At 40.7% G+C, this 21,993-nt stretch overlaps 1 protein-coding gene across 10 annotated transcripts in view; it reads left to right on the forward strand.

The window, feature by feature from the left end:
• Nucleotides 1–21,993, forward strand: part of SLC9A9 (solute carrier family 9 member A9) — a 656,685-nt gene that overhangs the window by 284,660 nt on the left and 350,032 nt on the right. For 9 of the 10 annotated variants that reach the window (XR_007477387.1, XR_007477389.1, XR_007477388.1 and 6 more), the window contains one exon: nt 20,372–20,477. The exons of the other annotated variant lie outside the window; for it this stretch is intronic. Coding sequence is in view for 6 of the 9 variants with exons in the window: in XM_049709812.1 (XP_049565769.1) it covers nt 20,372–20,477 (106 nt within the window). In the remaining 3 variants the exon portion in view is untranslated. The remainder of the gene's footprint in view (nt 1–20,371; nt 20,478–21,993) is intronic. 10 annotated transcript variants of the gene reach the window in all.

Below are 21,993 nucleotides of genomic sequence, written 5' to 3' on the forward strand. Positions count from 1 at the left end.
ATATGTGCAGATTATAGATAAGGAAATTCTTCTTAACAAGGAATGGAAACCTGGAATCTACAAATAAAGAATAGACATACTTGACTATATAAAATTGTTTTAAAACAATTTTTAAATTGTTAGGGAAAAAACATTTAAATATAGAGAACAGAGTATTATTTTCTCTAATATACAAAGACACTTAAAAAGGACAATCTGGCAATAAATAACAGAAAAATGGACAAAGACAATAAAGAGACAATTCATAGAAGTGCAAATCCTCTTGGGCCTCAAATGTGAAAAGTTATTCAAACTCATCAGAAACCATAGAAATGTAAAACAAAGTAACAGCATATCATTTTACCCCTAGAAGTTTGGCAACAACTGTTAACACCAAGTAACAGTCATTGCTGTCAGGGAGGCAGGGAAAAGTGGACACTTACACATTTCTAGTGGAAATTTAAATCATCAACAGACTTTTGGAAATCAATTTTGCAACAGCTATTAGAATTTAAAATACATAGCCCCTTCTCCCAGCCATCTGACTCCTGGGAAGTTATCCCACACAAGTAGAAAGACTGGTTCTTAAGGATATATGGGCAGGGATGTTTATTGCAACATCTTTTTAAGTGGAAGGGAAAAGAAAAAAGAAGCAAAGTGAATCCTATCCATAAGGGAATTGTTGGATAGGTTCCAGGACATCTACACGATGTCATGTAGCCATTAAAAAAGAAAATTAGTGCTCTTCCAGCTGACTTGAAGGCTTTCCAGGAGGCACTGTTGACTATGTAAAGCAAAATGCAGAACAGTATATATATGATTCAAATTTTTTAAAAACAACAATCATTCCCATGTATTTATGTATATTTATGTATATAAATGTATTTATATACATAATGTACATACATAAATACATGGGAATGCCTGTATTTGTATTTACATATACATATATATGTATAAAGCAGGACTCATGGGGTATAACTGTAGAAACTGCTTTTTTTCCCCCATTGCTCTTTTAAAAGTATTCTTTTAAAAGACTACTCCTTTCCCACGTGGATGAAAACTTTTGGTCTTTAAGTTGCAATCAGAGTCTCAATTCAGCAATGAATATGTCCAGTATCATGTAATATTGCATGTTTTCAATTTAATTTAAGACTTTGCCTCATATCTCCCAGCCCGTTGAAGGCAGGTTGGTTGGGGTCTTCTTTCTCACATGCCTCATCTACCCCTTGCTAGATGCAGTTCCTGACTCCTACAAGATGGAGGCAGAGATGAAGTAAGGAAATTTTTTATTTGATTAACAGTAAGCCACCATTAGAGCAGCTGGACAGCCACATCCCATTAGATTTCTCAGGCGAGAGTCAACCAATATTCCACTGTGTTCCCCAACTCCAGGGGTCACATCTTAAGCTGTCTGACGGTCTAGGCAAAGACCCTTTTCATAGGCTTGAGATGAGGGAGTGTGAGATTCACAATTCACAAGTAGCGGAACACCATTCACAAATCTTAACTTGCTAGGCTAGAGTCTAGAGACCCTTTCACATTCTTAAGGTAGGTGAGAGGTTTAAAGGAATCATGTAACTGGTTTTTGGATAAGTACTTTAAAATTGTGCATCTCACTGTGGAAAATGTTATTTTTTTCTTTTCTCCTCAGTTTAAACTTCTGATTTAATCTGTTACAAATGTGTGTGTATGTGATTAATATAAAGAGAATTTTCGTATGAAGAGACATTGGTGGGACGTGTACTTATTGTAAAGTTAGGTTACTTTGGAAGGAAAAGAAGAGATGGGGAAAAGGGAGACATGTCAAAAAGGAAAAGAAAAAAAAGACTATTAAAACAAAGCAAACAAAAAGTATATAAATATAATGTGACATTTACATATTTATGCATTTATATGGAAGCACATCTATGTATGCAAAAAGAAAACTTCAAAATGTCATAGAAATGGGAAAATTGATGAATTTTTTAATGTCATGTTATTAAACCACTATAAAGTGTAATTAGAACATCTTAAAAGAAAATCTTCAAACTCGATATGATATTATGCATACTATGGAGTAAAAAAAAAATTCAACGACTTTGCATATTACATGTAAGTCACACATCTTGACTTGATCTGGCAGCTAAAGTGTGCTAAGGATCCCAAGTGCTTGATGAAGCCCTGGACCCTGGGTGTTGGCTTTCATAAGGAGACTACTGGCTCGTGTTAATTGAATTTACAATATTCACTCTGGCATTATCCTGTCTGGAGCCCAAATTAAATGCATGGATAATTCATTTGTTGAAATTAGAAGCCAGGAGGAATATAGATACAAAGCCTAAGTCTCTGCTTTGCTAATACTGAGCCCAACCATCTTCTTGACAAGTGCTGTAGCACCATGTTATTTTTGTAACAGGGCATTGGGAGATCTAAGGTCTAGTTCAGTTCCTGCTACTAACTCACAGGGCAAATTCGGGTGGCCACTTAACCTTTCTAGGCTTAGTTTCCTCATATATTCCTAGAGGAATTAGATGATTGCTGAGGTCACTCACTTCCTGTTCTCCATTAGTGATTCTCCAACTTGAGCGTATGTAAATCTCATTTGGAGAGTTTGTTAAAATGCAGATTACTGGGCTCTGCTTCCAGAGATTCTGATTCAGTAAGTCCAGGTGGAGTCCAGTACTTCAATTCTGACAAATGTCCAACTGACGCTAATGATGCTAGTCCAGAAAGAAGCCTGATGAACATAAGAACTGATGAGTGAAATATTTGCAATCCTGAGTAAACATGGTGAATCATAGAGAGTGAAGTAGGCTCAGTACTGATGTTTTTAGGTTGAGGTAAATATCGGTTTACGCACTTATAGGATATGTATGTAATTTCAAGGGTGGCAAAAATGAACTTTTTAGGATAATTGTAGTAAAGATAAATTCTCACCACCATATGTGTTCCCTCCTCAGAGAATGTGAACTATAAATGTCCTAGTTCCCAGGAGATTGCAGAAGTATAGAAAACCTCGGAGACTTCCACCTCTGGGAGGTGGTGACCTCCCTCCTGAGACACACCTGACTGTCTCCTGGCAGGGCAGCCTCCATTGCCCAGCTTTCCCAGCATGTGCTACCTAAAATCACAGCTAGGTGTCACTCTAATTCTGGGGCTAGCTGGTCTCAAGTGGAAAGCTAGAGTGAGCCAGGGCACTGGGGAATACATTACCAACTCCTATGTTTGTGGGTTAAAGCATTTAAGAGATCGCCTAGGAAATTCTCCACATAAAAGGATCACAGTTAGGGATGGATCATAAACTTTCAATCCCAAGAGGAATTGCCACTAAAAATAAAATAGGTGTGTGATGGTATAGGAGAGTTACCTAAAAATGAGGTCAGGACGGGGCCTTCCAGTGGCCAAATTATCCTGGATATTGAAAGTATATGTTCATTAAGGCAAGATTAGTGTCATGGGTGAATGGAGAGCCACATTTTAATGATTTAACTTCTCTGAACTTCATTTTCCATGTCCTTAAAATAGATACTGTAAAAACAAAACATCAAGTACCTTCAATTTCTTCACAGAATTCTTGTGAGATCAAAAGAAATGTTGTTATTTGTAAATTGCTAGGTATTATTATTAAACAAATTTTTACTCACAATGAGTTGTTCTAAGTCACTTTATTGACTTTTTAGATGACACTGCCAAAACATTTGTTTATAATTGAACATGAAATTGCCAAGTATCCACTCTTTTCTTCAGTAACCATGAGGAAACAGTTGTTGTCTCATGATATTTCATTACTTCCCCATCCGCTTTCTAGGTAAATCCCAAATGTAAAAGGATTAAAAAGAAACAACAATTAAATTGTATATATCTTTGTGTGGATTCTCTACTTCTTGTAGCATCCAGCGTACATTATTTATTTATTTATTTTTATTGACGTAGAGTTGATTTACCGTGTTGTGGTAATTACTGCTGTACAGCAAAGGGATTCAGTTATACATATATATACATTCTTTTTTGATACTGCTTTCCATTATGGTTTATCACAGGGTATTGAGTACAGTTCTCTGTGCTATACAGTAGGACCTTGTTGTTCATCCATTCTATAAGTAAAAGCTTACATCTGCTAACCCCAGCCTCCCACTCCATCCCTCCCCCAAACCTCTCCTCCTTGGCAACCACCAGTCTGTTCTCTATGTCCATGAGACTGTTTCTGTTTCATAGATAGGTTCATTTGTGTCATATTTTAGATTCCACATATAAGTGATATCATATGGTATTTGTCTTTCTCTTTCTGACATACTTCACTTAGTATAATAATCTCTAGTTGCATTCATGTTGCTGCAAATGGCATTATTTTGTTCTTTTTATGGCTGAGTAGTATTCCATTGTATATATGTACCACATCTTCTTTATCCATTCATCTGTTGAAGGACATTTAGGTTGTTTCCATGTCTTGGCTACTGTGAATAGTGCTGCTATGAACATAGGGGTGCAAGTATCTTTTTGAATTATGGTTTTGTCTGGATATATACCCAGGATTGGGATTGCTGGATCATATGGTAATTCTATTTTTAGTTTTCTGAGGAACCTCCTGTTTTCCACAGTGGCTGCACCAACTTACGTTCCCACCAACAGTGTAGGAGGGTTCCCTTTTCTTCACACCTTCTCCAGCATTTATAGTTTGTAGACTTTTTGGTGATGGTGATTCTGACTGGTATGAAGTGGTACCTCATTGTAGTTTGGATTTGCATTTCTCTAATAATTAGTGATGCTGAGCATCCTTTCATGTGCTTATTGGTCATCTGTATTTCTTCTTAGGAGAAATGTCTGTTTAGGTTTTCTGCCCATTTTGGGATTGGATTGTTTGTTTTTTTGTTGTTGAGTTGTATGAGCTGTTTGTATATTTTGGAAATTAAGCCCTTGTCGGTCCCATCATTTGCAAATATTTTCTCCCATTCTGTAGATTGTCTTTTCATTTTGTGGATGGTTTCCCAGTGTACGTTATTTAAATATTTAAAATTCAGAGTAGTTTCCCTGTGCTTCCAGATGCTGCTCCTGGAGTCATATCAGGCATTGCAAAATGTAGTAGAAAGGCTTGAATACCAGCCTCTGTTTTGGATTATATAGATCATGGAATAATTAAGAACGAGTGCTCTAGCCTTTTATCCCCTCCTCACCCCATTCTAATACTACCACAAATTATAAAGCCAAATTCAGTTCTGTGTTTGGATTGGTACTTCACTGCTCTTTCAAACGAGTTCTACTTCTCTAATTAAAGGCTCCTTTTCTTCATAATTTGACTGCCAGTCCACACCTTGAGTCACTGACTGTAGCTTATCCCACGTAATGTGTGTCTACAATCACCACTGACCAAAGCCACCCTCTGAGTACATGGGCACAAAATATGACTTCTCATCCTACAGGGTGCCCAAGGGTAGGGTTTTACCTGTAACAAATTCTCCAGCTTGGCAAAATGATTATTATTGTCTCCTCAGCATAATCAGATGGAAGCACTGGACAAATGAACAGCATTGAGTTTTCATCTTTTCTATTATTAACACTTTGAGGAAATAAGGGTCTTCAAAAATGAAAGGTGGTTTTATATACCATACTTGCAAGTCACTATTTTCATTTAACATTTAAGTTGTAAGGGGAAAAATGCCACGTTTATCCTTTAAAGTTTGCTGCAGTGTAACTATTCCAGAGGCACATGAACTATCTTACCTTTGATCGTGTTGATAATCCGAAGAAGACCCTTTCTATTTGGGGTTACTATGGTTACGGCTGCACGGGTGATGTGTGAGCTACACTGCTGTTTTGATAAAAATAGGTATTAACTACCAATCATAGTGCTTCTCATTTCACAGTAGTTCTTGCAGAAGAACAGCATATTTTTTTAGCAAAGGAGGAAAAGAAAGAAAAAAAGTCTTTCCAAAGCACGAAGGAACATCTGCATAAATAATGGTGATTGGTCATGTGTATAAAAATATTTTAATTAAATTCTTTTTAATTAAACAAGGCATTTTGCTGAATCCTTCTCTGTTATTTGCACCAAGCTTAGCCTTGAGGAAGACGGCTGATTAATAGACCCAAGAATCTATAATTAAAAGCAGAACTGTTATTTTTGGAGAAAAGCCTCTCCGGTAAGGGTGACTTAATTGGGCTGTCTCTCATATTTTTTCATTCGTCATTGAACTCTCTGGTTAGAATTTTGATTTTTTTAAATTAATTTATTAATTTTTGGCTGCATTGGGTCTTCATTGCTGTGCGTGGGCTTTAGTTGCAGCGAGCAGGGGCTACTCTTCGTTGCGGTGCGTGGGCTTCTCATTGCAGTGTCTTCTCTTGTGCAGCATGGGCTCTAGGTGCACAGGCTTCAGTAGTTGTGGCACGCAGGCTCAATAGCTGTGGGCGCAGGCTCAGTAGTTGTGGCTCGCAGGCTCTGGAGCACAGGCTCAATAGTTGTGGCGCACAGGCTTAGTTGCTCCGCAGCATGTGGGATCCTCCTGGACCAGGGCTCGAACCCGTGTCCCCTGCATTTGCAGGGGGATTCTTAACCACTGCGCCACCAGGGAAGCCCTGATTTTTTTTTTTTTTTTTTTTAATATTGGAGGAATGATTATTAACATTGTCGGGCTTCCCTGGTGGCGCAGTGGTTGAGAGTCCGCCTGCCGATGCAGGGGACACGGGTTCGTGCCCCGGTCTGGGAAGATCCCACATGCCGCGGAGCGGCTGGGCCCGTGAGCCATGGCCGCTGAGCCTGCGCGTCCAGAGCCTGTGCTCCGCAACGGGAGAGGCCACAACAGTGAGAGGCCCGCGTACCGCAAAAAGAGCTATAATACAAACAAAAGAAATGAATGAAGACCACAATTAAATATTGAAAAACAATAGTGAAGAGAGTGTGTGATCAAAGGGACCTAAAAAAACAGAACTAAACAATGAAAAGTCTTCTGATTATGACAATGTTTGCTCAGTGGCCATGGCTCACAGGCCCAGCCGCTCCTCAGCATGTGGGATCTTCCCGAACTGGGGCACGAACCTGTGTCCCCTGCGTCAGCAGGTGGACTCTCAACCACTGCGCCATCAGGGAAGCCCTATAGCTTCTTTTTTTACAGTCATATATATTGTTCTTTTTCTTCTTTGGTCCTCTCTGCCTCTGCATTTCAGAGTTTCAGAATACACCAAGTTTGTGGTTTCTCAGCACTGGTGTTAGCAGCATTCTACACAGAAATTCAAGAGAAAACTGAATAACTTTCTATCTGCAGACAAAAAAAATAAGATGTAATTTACAAAGCAGTCTCTTCAGCACCAGAACTGGCTTTGAGAACAAAGACAACATTCATTTAATATCTCTTAAGCAGCATAGGAAGAGATTGAGATGGTTTGATTCCCATATTCCAAAAAAAAAAAAAAAAACCTCACATACAGTATAAGGTTATGTCCCTAAATCATTTGCCTAGTTATCTGTAGAGAAACTTGGGTGACTCTACTTCTATTGTGTAATATTTGGTAGAGAAGTACTGTATTAGTATTGCTGTGGAAGAAGGCAAGCAGTGAGGGATCATTCGGGGTCTTTTCATACGTTTTCATCGAATTCCAGGTAGAAAAAAATTAAACCTCCGAGGAAGTCAGAGGATATTAGACCAGCGTACTTCCCATAGAAGGTAGCAGTCTTCTAGAGACTGCAGACAGACCAGCCATTTTTACGAGGCAATCTGTGCTTCAAACCTGTACACAGTGTCATTTAATAGTATTCGGTTGCATTTTTTTGTGTCTGTCCAATTCCATGTTAAACACACTGGGATAGCATCAGTTGAAAAGTCTCTACATAAACCCAGGTCTATAAAACACCATCATATAAACCCAGATTCTATTCTTGAGCTAATTTATCCAGAAATAAAAAGAACAGGTTGAATTTATATTATGAAATAGCTTCCACTCGCAGTATTTCAATTACTTTCATGTAGTTTTCTTGGGTAGAGAGGATCCATTTCTTAGATGAAATAATTGAGGCACAGAAAAATGTTGGGTTTTTCTTAAGATTTTATAGTAAGTCAATGAAAGATTGACACGAAAGCCAGGACTTCTATTTTCTTAGATGATTAGACTATGTTTTCTGTAAGACACTAACATCTGTATGATCAAAATGTATTATTGACTTCAGCTAACGTGCAGCCAGCTCTAAAATCAGTAATGTCCTTATTCTAACCATCAACGCGTCTGTTAAGTCAAAATTTAGAACCCAAAGCCACCAATTGGTAGCAAACGAAAACCTCCATCTGAATTTTTCTACCTGGAGAGTATACCATTTAGTGATAACAACAATTAACTAAGTGTGTACACATATATCATATAATTTGATCATCACCACAGCCAGTCAATTATCTCCATTTTAAGAAACTTAAGATTATAAATACTTAAGTGGTTTATTTAAGTCTACAAGGGTCATAAGTGGCAGAGATGGGAGACAAAGGGTATCCAACATTCTTTGTCCTACACCACTGTTATTTCTCAAAATATGATAGAACAGTGATGTGCCCATTAGGCTTAGCACAAAATGAAACCTAATAGTCAAGTTCTCACTTTATTGTTGGTTTCATTTAACAAACATTTATTCGGCACCTGCTATGCTCTAGGTATTATAGGAGTGACTGAGGGAGGGAGTGAGAAGCAAAATACTGATCCTGCCCTCAGGAAACTCCAGTCTAAAGGGGGATATAAATATGACAACTGGCAGTAAGTTTAAAACATAAGACAGAGGTAGTCAGGCAGCTTTGTGAACTCGGAGGAAGGGCCCCACGAACTCTTGTATCACTCTGGTGGGAAGAGGGTCCTGGGAAGGCATAGGACCTCCTTCAAGACAGTATTTTGCTTGATTGAAGAAGACAACATGTCAGTTGGAGGAACCACAAACCATGTTTCTCTCCTATAAGAGGTGGCCGTATGAGTAGGTTTTTTAAAAAAATTCCCATTCAGGCCACAGATGGCATGACCTGCTCAATACTAGCAAAATCTTCCTAGGCTCAGACTCCCTTTGGGGGTGTCCTGGCTTGATAATTCTGGGGGCCAGGGTCAAATCGAGAGCACACACTCTTGCTATTATAACAGCTCTCTCCTCACTTATGCAGAGGAGTCAAGCTCATGATCATTTGTCTTTGACACTATTATGCCCCTGTTGCTCTGCAACCCCTGATCTCAGTTCCCACCCAGGCTCCATCGGCATAATTAGGAAAATATGCACTCTCCACACCCAGAGTCTACAGTTTGGAGTTTAGGTCTGAGAGCCATAGAATTTTAGTTTTGGAAGGACCTTAAAGACAAGCTCGCTCAATCTCTTTTTTAGACAGGGACCTTGAGACTCAGAAAGAGAAAGTAAATGTACTTTGGGTAGGAGTAGGTGTTCTTTCCAAATGCAGAAATTCAAGGGGTAATTTGTGAAAAATGGAAGGAGGCAGAGAAGAGTTTTCGTCACTTCTCTGCTTGATAATATCTATTTACCTCTCTTGAAGGCATTTTTGAGTATCAAAGGGGAAACACACAAGTAGAAGGTGTCATTCCATTTTATAATGGACAAACCCTCTGATGGTTTTGATGACATGAATAATAGCATTAATGGTAACCACCATTTACTGAAATACAATATGCCAGACACTTTACATAAATTATCCCACTTAATCATTCTCCAAAAACCTACGAGGGAGGGAATATTTTTATCTCCCTTTTGCCAATGAAGCTTACTGAAAGCTTAGTGAGGTTAAGTAACTGGCTCAAGATCACCAAGTTCATTTGCATTGCAGCTGGGATCCAAACAGAGGTTGGTTTGACGTCAGAGTCAAGTTCCCAACCATGATGTCTACCTCCGAACAGAGTTGTGAATAGCAAGGTCTTGGCGCAAAGGTCTTGCTTCAGCAATTGGAAGCCTAGTTATGGAAAGTCAGCTCCACAGAACAGAATTAGAAAAGATAGTGGGTGACAACCAACTATATAAATGCCCGGGATATTGAGAGTGGATAAAGCAAGACTCCAGGTGTTCTGAGGATGGGGTTTCAAGAATACACTGAAAAACCATTTGAAGCAATTCAACAGCTCCGTGGACAGCTGGGAAACAGCTGTGGCTGACAGACCTCTCTGGCTCACTGCTTTGGGGAACAGAATGGCTCTGCTTAAACGAAAGCAGTTCATTCTCAGCAGCGCTCAAAGACAGACCTGCAGAACAGAAGTTTTGAAAGTCAGTGTCCAGCCCACACTTTCCAATTATGTGTTAAAGAAGATATTGCATATGGGGGGAAATTGGATTCAGAAATTTCTTGGAGAGTGTTTCCTTGAACAAGAGCACCCTCTGGCTCCCTTTAGGGTTTGGCTTGACTGACTGAGGTCAAAACCATGGGGCAATGAGGCAACTACTGAGTCACACTGAAGGCAGCACTCACTCTCAGAGTCACATAAATGCAGCGTCAGCACTTGCACAACCTGAAAGTGAGCACCTCCTGAAGGGTGAGATGCCTAAGGAGCCAGGAGAGCACCCCAAGTAGCAGCCTGGGTTGAGTGCCCTTGCTCTACGAAGCCTCTCAGAGGCTCCTGGGGTTAGGATTCCTTGAAAAGTGGTTTCCCTCCTTCTAGAACACAGCCAAGAAAGGACAGGGACTGACCTTTTACCTGGGTACTATAAAAAAAAACACATTGTAGTGTTCAATGTATTATTTTGAACTGAAACAAAAACAGCTTTTTATAACAAGTGCTATCAGGTCAGTGAGTGGGCAAAGAAGTCATTGACCACAGTGGGAGGACACAAGAGAGGCAGGAGCCGGTCTGATCTTCAAGGAGTTAGCCATATGGCGCATGACCTTCAAGTTTCATTCATTTGTTCACTCATTAGGTCAACAGAATTAACTGCCTGTTGCTTGCCAAAACGATCAAAGGCATCAACAAATATATAGATGAATAACCGATACCAGTGATGACCAACATTTTATCCAAGGGGACCAATTTAAAGAAAAGTAAAAATGCTTGCAGGCTGTTTTTTGGGAGGTGTTTTTGTTTGTTTGTTTGTTTTTTAATACTGCTTTCACATAAGAAAAAACATTTACCTGCACCTGAACTTCTGCCTGCTTATATTATTTTCCAATCCAGAAAGGATTACTGTAGAGGACTAAAATTTCAGAGATGACAAAGCTAGTTCACACTGCAGTATCTGATGTAATATAGCACCTCTTGAACTGGTTTCTTTTTCTTTCCTTGACTGACCTTGTAAACCACTGAACTGCAAAGTGTGGCTTGTCTCTTGAAATTATATCCTATAATGCCAGAGATTTTTCCATTGTAAATAAGATAAGTCAAATTTTTTAACACAAACAAAGTGTTTCTGGGTAGGTGATGATGCCATTCCTTGAGATTGGTCGTTCAAGGGCAAGAGCAGCCGATTGACAAAGGCTGGTTGGGGGATAGGGAATCTATAGCACATCCATGCCCAGTGCCAGGCACACAGTGATGCTTAACAAGTATTTGTTCCAGTAGAAGAACTCCAGGTGGAGTTGTCTTGGCAGTGGCTAGATACGGGAGTCTGTAGCTGAGGGAGAGGAAGAGATGGGCTGGAGATTGAGATCACTTAGTGTGGATGAGATTGCTCAGGGAGAGCTGGTCGAGTGAGAAGGGAACCGAGGAGGAGTTCCTGGGCAGCATCTGCTTGAGTTTACCCAGGAGAGAGCGAAAAAGAGACAAGAGGGGTTGAAGGGAAATTAGGTGAAGCTTGTATCCCCAGCACAAAGGAGAGCACTTGGAAAGACAAGAAGTGTCCACAGTGTCATGTCACACAGAGGGCTCAACAATCTGGAAGCCCAGGGAGGAAGTTCTGAGAGAAAGGGAGGAGGTGAGGGGTCCTCACATATGGCATCCTGGGCCGTGGGAAGAGACTCCAGGTTCCATGCTGTATCTCCTTATTAAGTTTGGCCAGTTTTTAAGATGGTTTTTACCTTTCTTATTCTAAAAATAGTGCATGCTTATTGTAAAAAAAATTATAAAATACAAAACAAAGTTCAAAGAAGAAAAATAAAAATTATCCTGAGAGCTGCTTTATGACTTTTGGCTTGCTCGCTTTAGACTTGGCTTACCCAGTTGTGTTAACTTTCCACCCTGGTTTGGAAGACATCATTCCCACTTCAGCACCAATTCTTCACAGTGTAGGTCATATAAAATAAACACTGGAAAATAAAGTGATCTGATGAGCTATACAGTAATACATTCTGAGTAAACGAGTGATCTGTTGTGTGTGATGATCGTACCAAGGGTGACTCGCATGGGTAATTAATTAGCACAGAGGGCCCCATACGCACAAAGATTTTCAAACCCACAGCCTTCTCATCGGTCCAGGTTTTCCCTTGCTAAGCATGAGCTAAAAGATTTGTCTAAGTGACTTCGTTTCTACCCATGGTGGGGTAGGGGCCGGGAGGACTGAAGGGCCGTTCTAGCTACATCCCCACTCAGTAACTCATATATTGAAAAATCAAATGCCTGGAAGTTTAGCCATTTTGTAGTTCCTATGGTGGGAGGGTAGCAGAGTGTATTCGTTTGCTAGGGCTGCTATAACAAATTACCAGAAATGTTGCAGCTTAAGACAACACAAATTTATTATTTTACAGTTCTATAGGTCAGTAGTCCAGGTTGGCTCAACTGGGGTCTCTACTCCAGGTTTCACAAGGCCAAAATCAAGGTGTTGGCTAGTTGGGCTCTTACAGGGAAGCTCTAGGAAGAATCCTCTCCCAGGGTCATTCTGTTTGTTGGTAGAATCCAGTTCCTTGCAGTTATAGGACTGACGTTCCTGTTTCCTTGCTGGCTGAAAGCTGGGAATACCTTGGCTTCTAGAGATCTCCCTCTGGCCCTTGCAAGTGAGTCCCTACATCTCAGAGTTAGCGATGAAGTGTTCAATCCTTCGCACCCTTGGAATCTTCCTGACTCCCTCTTTTTTTCAGTCTCTCTTCTGCCTTGCCTTCAACTGCATCTCTGACCAGGCAAAGAAATTTCTCTGCTTTTAAGAGCCTGTGTGATTAGGTTGGATCCACCTGAATAATCCAACATAATCTGCCCATTTTAAGGGAACCTTAATTACATCTGCAAAGTCCCTTTTGCCATGTAAGGTTATATACACACAGGTTCCAGGGGTTAGTGCATGGACATCTTTGGTGGTGGGGGGGGAGGGCAGGCATTATCCAGGCTACCTCACAGAGTGATGACATGAATGATTGGACACGTGGTATGATCCCTCTCCTCCTGTCCCTTTTCCCCTCTCTCTCACATAGGCCCAGTGTGGACTCGTCTCAATATTACTCTTGTTCACCCTTAGCAGCTTGTCTAAACTGCTTAGAAAGCAGGAATATGCACCCTCTACTTTGAAACCTTTCTGTAATGTCCCTCAGGGTCTTGATCCACAGATTGGGCAATGATGGTATAAGATACCTGCTTGTTTCATATCTTTTTGTAGCAAGAGAAAAATTTATTTGTGAAACCCACTTATCTTAGGATCATGACTAACACTACCATCTTTTTTCCTACAATTGTTACTTTTCATGGGTCACAGTGATATTTTTACCTTCCATTGATGACCCATCCAAGCTTTGTCTGCCTTATGGCTCCACTGAACTTTTCTCTGAATCTATTTCATGATTTGTAGGCAAACCCTTGCCTACTGTGTTCATTTTTAAAATGGCAAAATGCTTGTCATAATCCTGATTGGAGAACGCTTGTTGATGACAGGGTGAGTCATCTTCACTCAGATATTGAGCATACTGCAGAGATTCCCCATTAAACTGCACCATGGCTCATTAAACCCCATTGGTGAGAAAACTGGGCCTTATTTTAAATGTTTCTGTCCTGTGCTAATGTTAAGTTTAGAATATTTCTGTTGCAGGTACCTTTGGGAAAAATTTTTAAAGCACCAGCTAAAGTGCCAACAGATTTCAGCCCATAAGTTCCCAAATATGGAATCTGGGAAACATCCCCCCGACCCCTGTATTTATTCTCAGGTTTCTCCCTTCCTAATCTTTAAATATCTTTTTTTTCTTAATACCAAACCTTGTGATCTTCTGATTACCTTTTTATATTCTCAGTAACTGCTAAGGACTGTACTCCTGGTTTTAAAGCAAAAGAGGAAGTAGATTCTTCTGGAATAACATTCAGCCATGTTTGAAGTCAAGGAAAGGATGTATGATCGTCAGTGTTTTTATTATTCATATATTGAAGAAATAATCTCTGTCCACAAAGCACTTACATTCCAAAAACGGACTTAAACAAACAGAAACACTCACGACAGAACTGTGATTCCAGAAATGTGCCAGTGGAATTAATATGAAAAGAATAATTTTCCTCATGTGGGAGTTTCAGAAATCCTCTACCTATATGCCAGCTGGTTATAGTGTGGCAAAAGATATTAAGATCTAGGGTGGCTTTCTCAACAGGAATCCAAGAGAGTTAAATTCTACAGAAAATGATTTGAGCAACTATTTTCTCATTTCTCTCAAAGACGATGCTTAGCCAGTATCATTCTGAGTGCAGAGGATGTAAATTAATTCATTACGTACAACAAATGTCTTTGGACAATGGTTCTCAAACTTTTTGGTGTCACAACCGCTTTACAATTCTTCAAAATTAGGAAAGACCTCAAGGAGCTTTTTGTTTATGGGTGTTACATCTATCAATTCTTACCATGTTAGAACTTTAAATTTTTTAGCATATTTTCATTGATCTATTTAAAATAGCCATCATAAACCATTTATAAGCTAAATGACATATTTTTATAAAAATAAATTTATTTCCAAAACAAAAAAATTTACTGAGAAGAGGGACATTGTTCTACATCTTTTCAAATCTCCTTAATATGTGGTGTAGTAGAAGACAGCTGGATTCTCACATCTGTTTCTGCATTCAGTTGCACTCGCACACATCATATAGCTTCTGGAAAATTCCACTGTACACAGATGACATAATAAGAAGGAAAAACTCAAGTGACATTGTCATATTAATCTGAAAATGGTTTTGACCTTGGGGAATCTTCCTGGATAGGTCTCAGGAACTCCCAAAGGACCCTGGACCATACTTTGAAACCATTGCCTTGGGACATTAGGGCTTGTTTCTCCCAAGGATCCCTGGTGAAGAGGGCTTCAATAGTGTGCTTGCCTATGGTACTTTCTCCACTCCTAACTCGGTACCAAAATAACATATCATATTGATGACCAAAATAAAATTGCAGCGTTTTAGGGTTAAATCATCCATGATGATTTGTGTACCTTCTGATTTAGAATAACCTCAAAGAAGTAAATCTAGTGGTTAGCTTTCTACATCTGGCATAGTTTCTCTGACTTATTTCAGAAGGGTTAGGTTTTCTAGTTGTAATTCTAGGATATGATTAGCAAAGCTTGACCGGCCAAACCAGTACATGCACTGATTCTGCTGCCAAGGCTTCACTGAGAAGGTTTAGGCTCAAAATAATTCCAGTATTCGAGCCTGTACTAGGATACCTCAACTTTTTTGGAAGCCTCTCCTTGAAATCTCACTCTGTGTAATATTTCAGAAAAGTGGGAAGAGTTACAGGAGAATTTCTTCTATAGGAATCACACGAGTAACAAGAAATCCCACATTTCCCCAATAATCACTTGTGGAAATGCAAAAATGTTACCTTATTTATGAGACTACCAGGGTTCTCCACCTGTCAGGCCTGACATGGTTCAGCTGCACAGGCCAGAGACGTTTTTGATTCTCCATGTGTCAGGGACAAGTGTCACACATACTGATTTGCACAGAAAACCACAGAGAGCACTCTCCAGGGAAAGCCAGCATTTTGACAAGGCTCAGTGATGACTTAGAGCAACAGGGGTAGGAACTGCTGTGTGATGTTTTCCATAGACCCATATCATTTGAAATTTAAATTCCTTGTAAAACACCAAGAAAATATGGGTCAGAGAGCTGCTAATGGAGAGTCTAGGGAAGGGACTGTCACTAAATCACCCTGAAGACTTAAAAGTGACTGAAAGAGGGCTTCCCTGGTGGCGCAGTGGTTGGGAGTCCGCCTGCCGATGCAGGGGACGCGGGTTCGTGCCCCGGTCTGGGGGGATCCCGCATGCCGCGGAGCGGCTGGGCCTGTGGGCCATGGCGGCTGAGCCTGTGTGTCCGGAGCCTGCGCTCCACAATGGGAGAGGCCACAGCGGTGAGAGGCCTGTGTACCGCAAAAAAAAAAAAAAAAAAAAAAAAGTGACTGAAAGAGCATTAGGAAAGAGGTTAGTTCAAAAGCTAGCAGTAAAAAAAGAAAAAAAGCAAAACATCATCTAAGAGTCAACACATTGAGGTACTGATGGGGTCAGCCAGTCATTATCTGAATTTTTATCTCCAGGTATGGTTTTTACACTTGAGATGAGACAATAATAGTTTCAATGCTTTAAAGGGGTTCCCCTCTTTTTCCTCTCTCTTCAACTTCTTTATCCGCTTATTCTGCTCAACCTGTAATTTAGAAATTGAAGAGAAAGCCTCTCTTGGCTTTCTGCTCCATAGGCTTCACTTGATCACCAGCTTCTCAGAAGTGCCGTCCACTCCACTGCCTCATTCATTCCCCCAAGACCCCTCGCTGTTTGATTTCTGAAACTATTTTCTCAGATATCTCCAGTGAGTCAATGACATTTCTCAACCATCCACTGCTCTTACCTGGGGGTAGTTATGTGTGTGTGTGTGTGTGTGTGTATGTGTGTTTGGGCATAAAGTTATGTGTGCTTGTATTCCTTACTACCAATTTGGGAGACAAAGCGGATATTTCTCCAGCTAAAAAGTCAAGTAGAAAGAGGATGTGTTGGGGAGGGAGGGGTCCTGAGCCCCAAGCGGAGCTTCCAACCCATCACTAAGCGATGGGTGCAACTACAGCATGACAAAGGCAAATATGACTGAATCCCCTGATAAAATCAGAGGCTTAAGAAATTGGATTGTGTCTTCTCCCCTTCTTATCCACATGGGGTCTAGAATGTTCTCCTCATACTGTCACAAGAAGGCTTATCTAACTATGCATTGCTTTTCAGCCCAGCCTCGGATCTAGGCTGTCCTTACAAACCCAGCAACACGTGGGCAGAGCTTGTGTGAGCATGTCCACAGCTGTTCCAAGAGACTCCCTCCTGGGAAGGTGACACAGAGTCTTGGACATTGTGTGTGAGATTGAGCCCTGCCAACGAGCTAATTAAATGTGTTTTTTAAAAGCTCTAAGCTTAGCAGCGAGAGTGGGCGGCTAATTTCCTGACTCACCTATTCAACTCATTTGTGGTCCTAGCAAATACTTCCTCTTGTAGGACACACTGCCTGGCTCTGTTTCCAAGCCGTTCCATTTCTTCACAGGGTAAATAGGAATGCACAGAGTAATAGCTTTCTCTCTTGTGTGGGATAACGTTTATGAAGTGGAGTTCAGTTCTTTGTGCAAAAGGAATTGTGGGGGCTTCCCTGGTGGCGCAGTGGTTGAGAGTCCGCCTGCCGATGCAGGGGACACTGGTTCGTGCCCTGGTCCGTGCAGATCCCACATGCCGCAGAGCGGCTGGGCCCGTGAGCCATGGCCACTGAGCCTGCGCGTCCAGAGCCTGTGCTCCGCAATGGGAGAGGCCACAACAGTGAGAGGCCCGCGTACCACAAAAAAAAAAAAAAAAAAAGGAATTGTGGGAATGTCAGAACAGTTTTGAACAAAACTGGATATTCAACTAAGAGCCTTTCCCTTCTAAGGCCCAGAGCTCTCACTGGAAAAGTGCAGAGTCCATCCCAGCCCAGGGTGGACTTCATAACTGGGGATGTGGGGAAAGAAACCCTGGGCCTTACATCCCTATTTGTGAGCCTAGGAAACCTGTGTGTCTGGGAGTCATCTTCAAAGCTTGGAAAATCAACAATCACAATAAAACAACATCCAATATTCAATAGAGCTTCCATGATAGAATTTTCTAATTTAAAAATTACTTTTATTCCACAAAAACCTAGCAAAAGGAAAATGTTGCTAATTAAAACCCCCAATGGAAGTCTCTTTGTTTTGATTAGATGCAGGGTCTTGACTATCCTAGCAGTAGACAGAGGTTACTTAGCAGACGTAATTGTTAGCCCCTCCTACGACCGCCTGCAAAGGCTAAGGGTGGTGGCAAATGTGAACAGCTACATGCTAGTAGAGAGGACATCTCTGCCGTTCTGCCTGTCGTGATCAAGGATCTACTCAGCTAGAATAATGAAATTGACTCTATACCTAGTAAAATGGGAGCCGGCTAATTGTCATGCCAATTCATGACATTTTATATCTGTTGTCTCTTTACCTCAGAGCTAGTTGTTGAATTCAATTCTCCTTTCCCTAGGATAATTTTTAGTAAATAAAACTCTATGCATGATGAATATGGTTTTCAGCCAACTTGTTCATGCTTAGGGTCAGGTTTGGCAAATATCCCACGCATATGTTTCATGCCTTTTTTTCTCCACGTACCCCTTAGCTGTAAGTGTTCCCCAAGGATCTCTCATGAACTCTTTTCTCTTTCTATATACTTTGCCCAGGCAATCTCAGCCACTCCTGTGGCTTTATGTTCCATCTACATGCTTATAACACTTAAAATCTTTCTTCTGCTTTAACTCTGTCCAACTCGGCTTACAGCCTTTTATTTCCAGCTTTCTTATTGAAATCTCCATTGGAAATTCTACCTGGCTATTTAAGTCAACATGTCAAAAACCAAACTTACAAAATGCCCCTGTCTACAAACTAATTTCTCTTATGCAGCCCATCTACCAACTGCCCAGGGTTGAAACCAAGATCACTCCTTGCTGTCTCTCAAGCACCAAGACCCACCAATTCTCCATCCCAAATATCTTGTGGGTATTGTCCCCTCTGCTCTATCCTCCCTGACGTTATCTTTTATTCATTCACTCACTAAAGGCTTACTATATTCTAGCACCGTGCTAAGGGCTAGTGACACAGAGGGAAGATGAGAACCAACGAGTAAGTAAGATGCAAAGCACGGTGGCCACTGACCTATCAGAACCCAGGGTGGGGGATGTTCAGGGCAGAGCAGGATGTGCAAGAATTTGGGAGACTGAATCTAGGACTCTTCCTGTCTTGGTACAACCCATCTCTTGCCAGAACATTTGGGAAAGCTTCTAGCCACACGTCCATTCTGCCCTCTGCCCTGCTGCCTGAACTTAATTTCCAAAGTTTAAATCAGATTGTGTCATTGTCTGACTAAAACCCTTCCATTATAGCAGGACAAGTGCCAAACTTCTTGATTCTACTTACAAAACAGTCCAACTCAGCTTTTTCTCCCCCCAGCACTCTTTTATACAACACAGTTACTAACCTCACGGCCCATGAAATAGGAAAAGAAAGAGCAGAAATGAAAATGCCCACTCTGCCTTAAAAATTTACCATCAGTGTCATTTTCAACCACCCTCTTTTCCCCTTTGGCCGTCAATTCAATGGATCATTTTCCTAATGATTGCTGTTCACACTTTGCATGACTGCTTCAAGTATCAAGACACTGAATAGTTTTGATGACCACAGCTAATCAGTGTGTGATTATTTACTGCCCTGGTGTACTCCCAAAGGCTCCATACAGATATGAGGTATATAGTAGCCATGCAGCAGGCTGCCAAAAATGAATCCTTAGGTCTTGCTTTTAGGAACATTGAGTCCATCTTTATAGATGAGTGTGATCTCGAGAGAATGAGAGCCAGGTGCCGACTACCTCTCCCTTCACAGGAATAAGTCGCTGCAACAACATTCATTCATTCATTCACTTAGTCGTTCATGCATCAAACAGGAGTGACCCAGGTCTTTGCTGAGGGATCAGGGGTGTGGAGGGGAAATTTGAAAGGCTTTTAAAGATTGAATAAAGGTTTTTTGTTTTGGTTTGGTTTGGTTTTTTGGGGGAGCAAGAAGTGTGTGTGTGTGTGTGTGTGTGTGCATGTGTGTGTGCCTGTGTGTGTCTGTGTTTACGTATTTAAGGAAGGAGGGGAACAGTAGCACTTGGATGGGAAACAAATAGCTGCTCTGGTAAAGTGAATCAAAATGCCAAGGTAATTAAAAAATGACACGAGTTTGGGAAATTATGGCAAGTTCCTTGTGGCTTGAGGGAGGCAGCAAAGGGTGGTTAGGGGGTGGGAGTGGTGCAGGAAGAGATACTGGAAGGTAAAGAGCATGAAGATTATAGAAGACTCGTACCAAGGAGCTGACTTTCTCTTGTAAGCAGGGAGGAGCGAGCCCAGAGAAATCTCTAAGCAGGGAAGTGAACAGTCAGATCGTTCTTTGATTAAAGGTTCGGTGCGTGTATAGTGATGGATTTGAGAAGATGAACATTTAATGAGTGCTTTATACAGGTGACCACAACCAAGGACAAGTCCCTGGCTACGTCCCAGCTAACTCTGCGTATCTGTGTGTCTTCCCTAGTGACGGTGTTGGCCATTTTCCATGAACTGCATGTCGACCCCGACCTGTACACACTCTTGTTTGGGGAGAGTGTGTTGAATGATGCAGTTGCCATAGTCCTTACATAGTAAGTACCAGAACTTGGCCTGTGCTTCTTTGACCATGTAAAATATGCTTCTACTTGGTGATAATTCCTAGTGGCTTTAAGAGTGTCTTTTCTGTTATGTCATAGAGATACAGTCAATTTCTAACTTTTAAGGAATTATTATCACAGAAGAGCGCCAAGAGTAGGAACATTTCATTAGCCACTTAATTTCTAACACCTTAATAAGCTTCATGTTTCCAGCTTATTACAAGATACTACTCAAAGGGTAACATTTTTTTTCTCGGTGTATGTATTTAGCTGATTCACTTAGGCTTCCTAAAATGCACATAAATAAGCTTTCTTCATTTCAAATCAATATCATTTAATTTTTTTCCTTAAGTCACTTTCCAGATAATAGACTAATAGAAACCGTTGTATTTATACTAATTTTGGCAAATTGGAGATGGAAGTTGAGAGTCAGAATATTCTTTATTTATCAGTGCAAATGTAACACATTATAGAAACACACACATTTTAAAATCATCATGTGACAAGTCAAAATGATGGAGCTTTGTCTGCTAAGAGTTAATGTAATTTTCCCTTCATCTTTTCCCCTTTAGATGCTTACCATTTATATTTAATAAATGACACTTTGGTGGCTTTCACTATGTCAGAGGTCTCTTCTTGGTTTTAGATTAAGACCAGCATTTTGGGCAGCAGTCAGATACCCTAGAGGAAGGTAGCTATCTAATAATTAAATGTGACAACAAGATTCAATTCAGGGTTTTAATTACTTCAAATGCATTTGAAAATGTATTGCAAAGTAACAAAGGATTTTTAAAAGTCAGATCGCCCAGAGGGGAGTAGGAAACAACAGGGCAGCCCTATTCTTTTTTTCTGCCAGCTGACATTTCTTAAGGCTGCCACCCTAAAGTTACCACTGAATTCAGCAACTTTCAAGAAAGAGTCTCCAAAAACACTTATATTTTACCTGGCTACTGAGAAGTGCCTCTCCTGCATTAAAGGAAAATACCAGTGAGTGCAAATTAAGAGCAAAAGCCATGGCAGATTCACAAATGCCAAAGGATGCTTTTAAAGAAACACCAAGAACAATTAATTAAAACATCAGGGATCTTTGTCCAAGATATACTAGTATTAAAGGAACATTTGGAGGAAAAATTTTTAAAAATCTGCTGAGTCCCTCATCTTCACTTCCTGAGCTGCCATGTTGTAAAAAGGCCAAGCAAAGCAAAACGACTAAAGCACAAATGAGCCTTGGGAAAGAATCATGCAGCTACAGCCAAGGAAAGGTTTGGCCTTTCTACTTTCAGCACTACCGTGCACAGTAGTTTTCCATTCAAAATGCAGACTCCAAGGATGAATGTTGACACTGTTGAGCACAAGCCTGGGGGGCATTTGAAACAGTCCATTTAAGATCTCCCCAGGTCAATATGTGGTTATTACTGGTAGCGCCTCTTCTACTCCCCTACCCGTGCGTTGCATGTCTTAATAAAATGTGTTTCCCACCATGGCAAGATCCTTTCCTTTCTAGGCACCA

The sequence above is a fragment of the Orcinus orca genome, chromosome 5, assembly GCF_937001465.1.
Source record: "Orcinus orca chromosome 5, mOrcOrc1.1, whole genome shotgun sequence".
NCBI lineage: Eukaryota > Metazoa > Chordata > Mammalia > Artiodactyla > Delphinidae > Orcinus > Orcinus orca.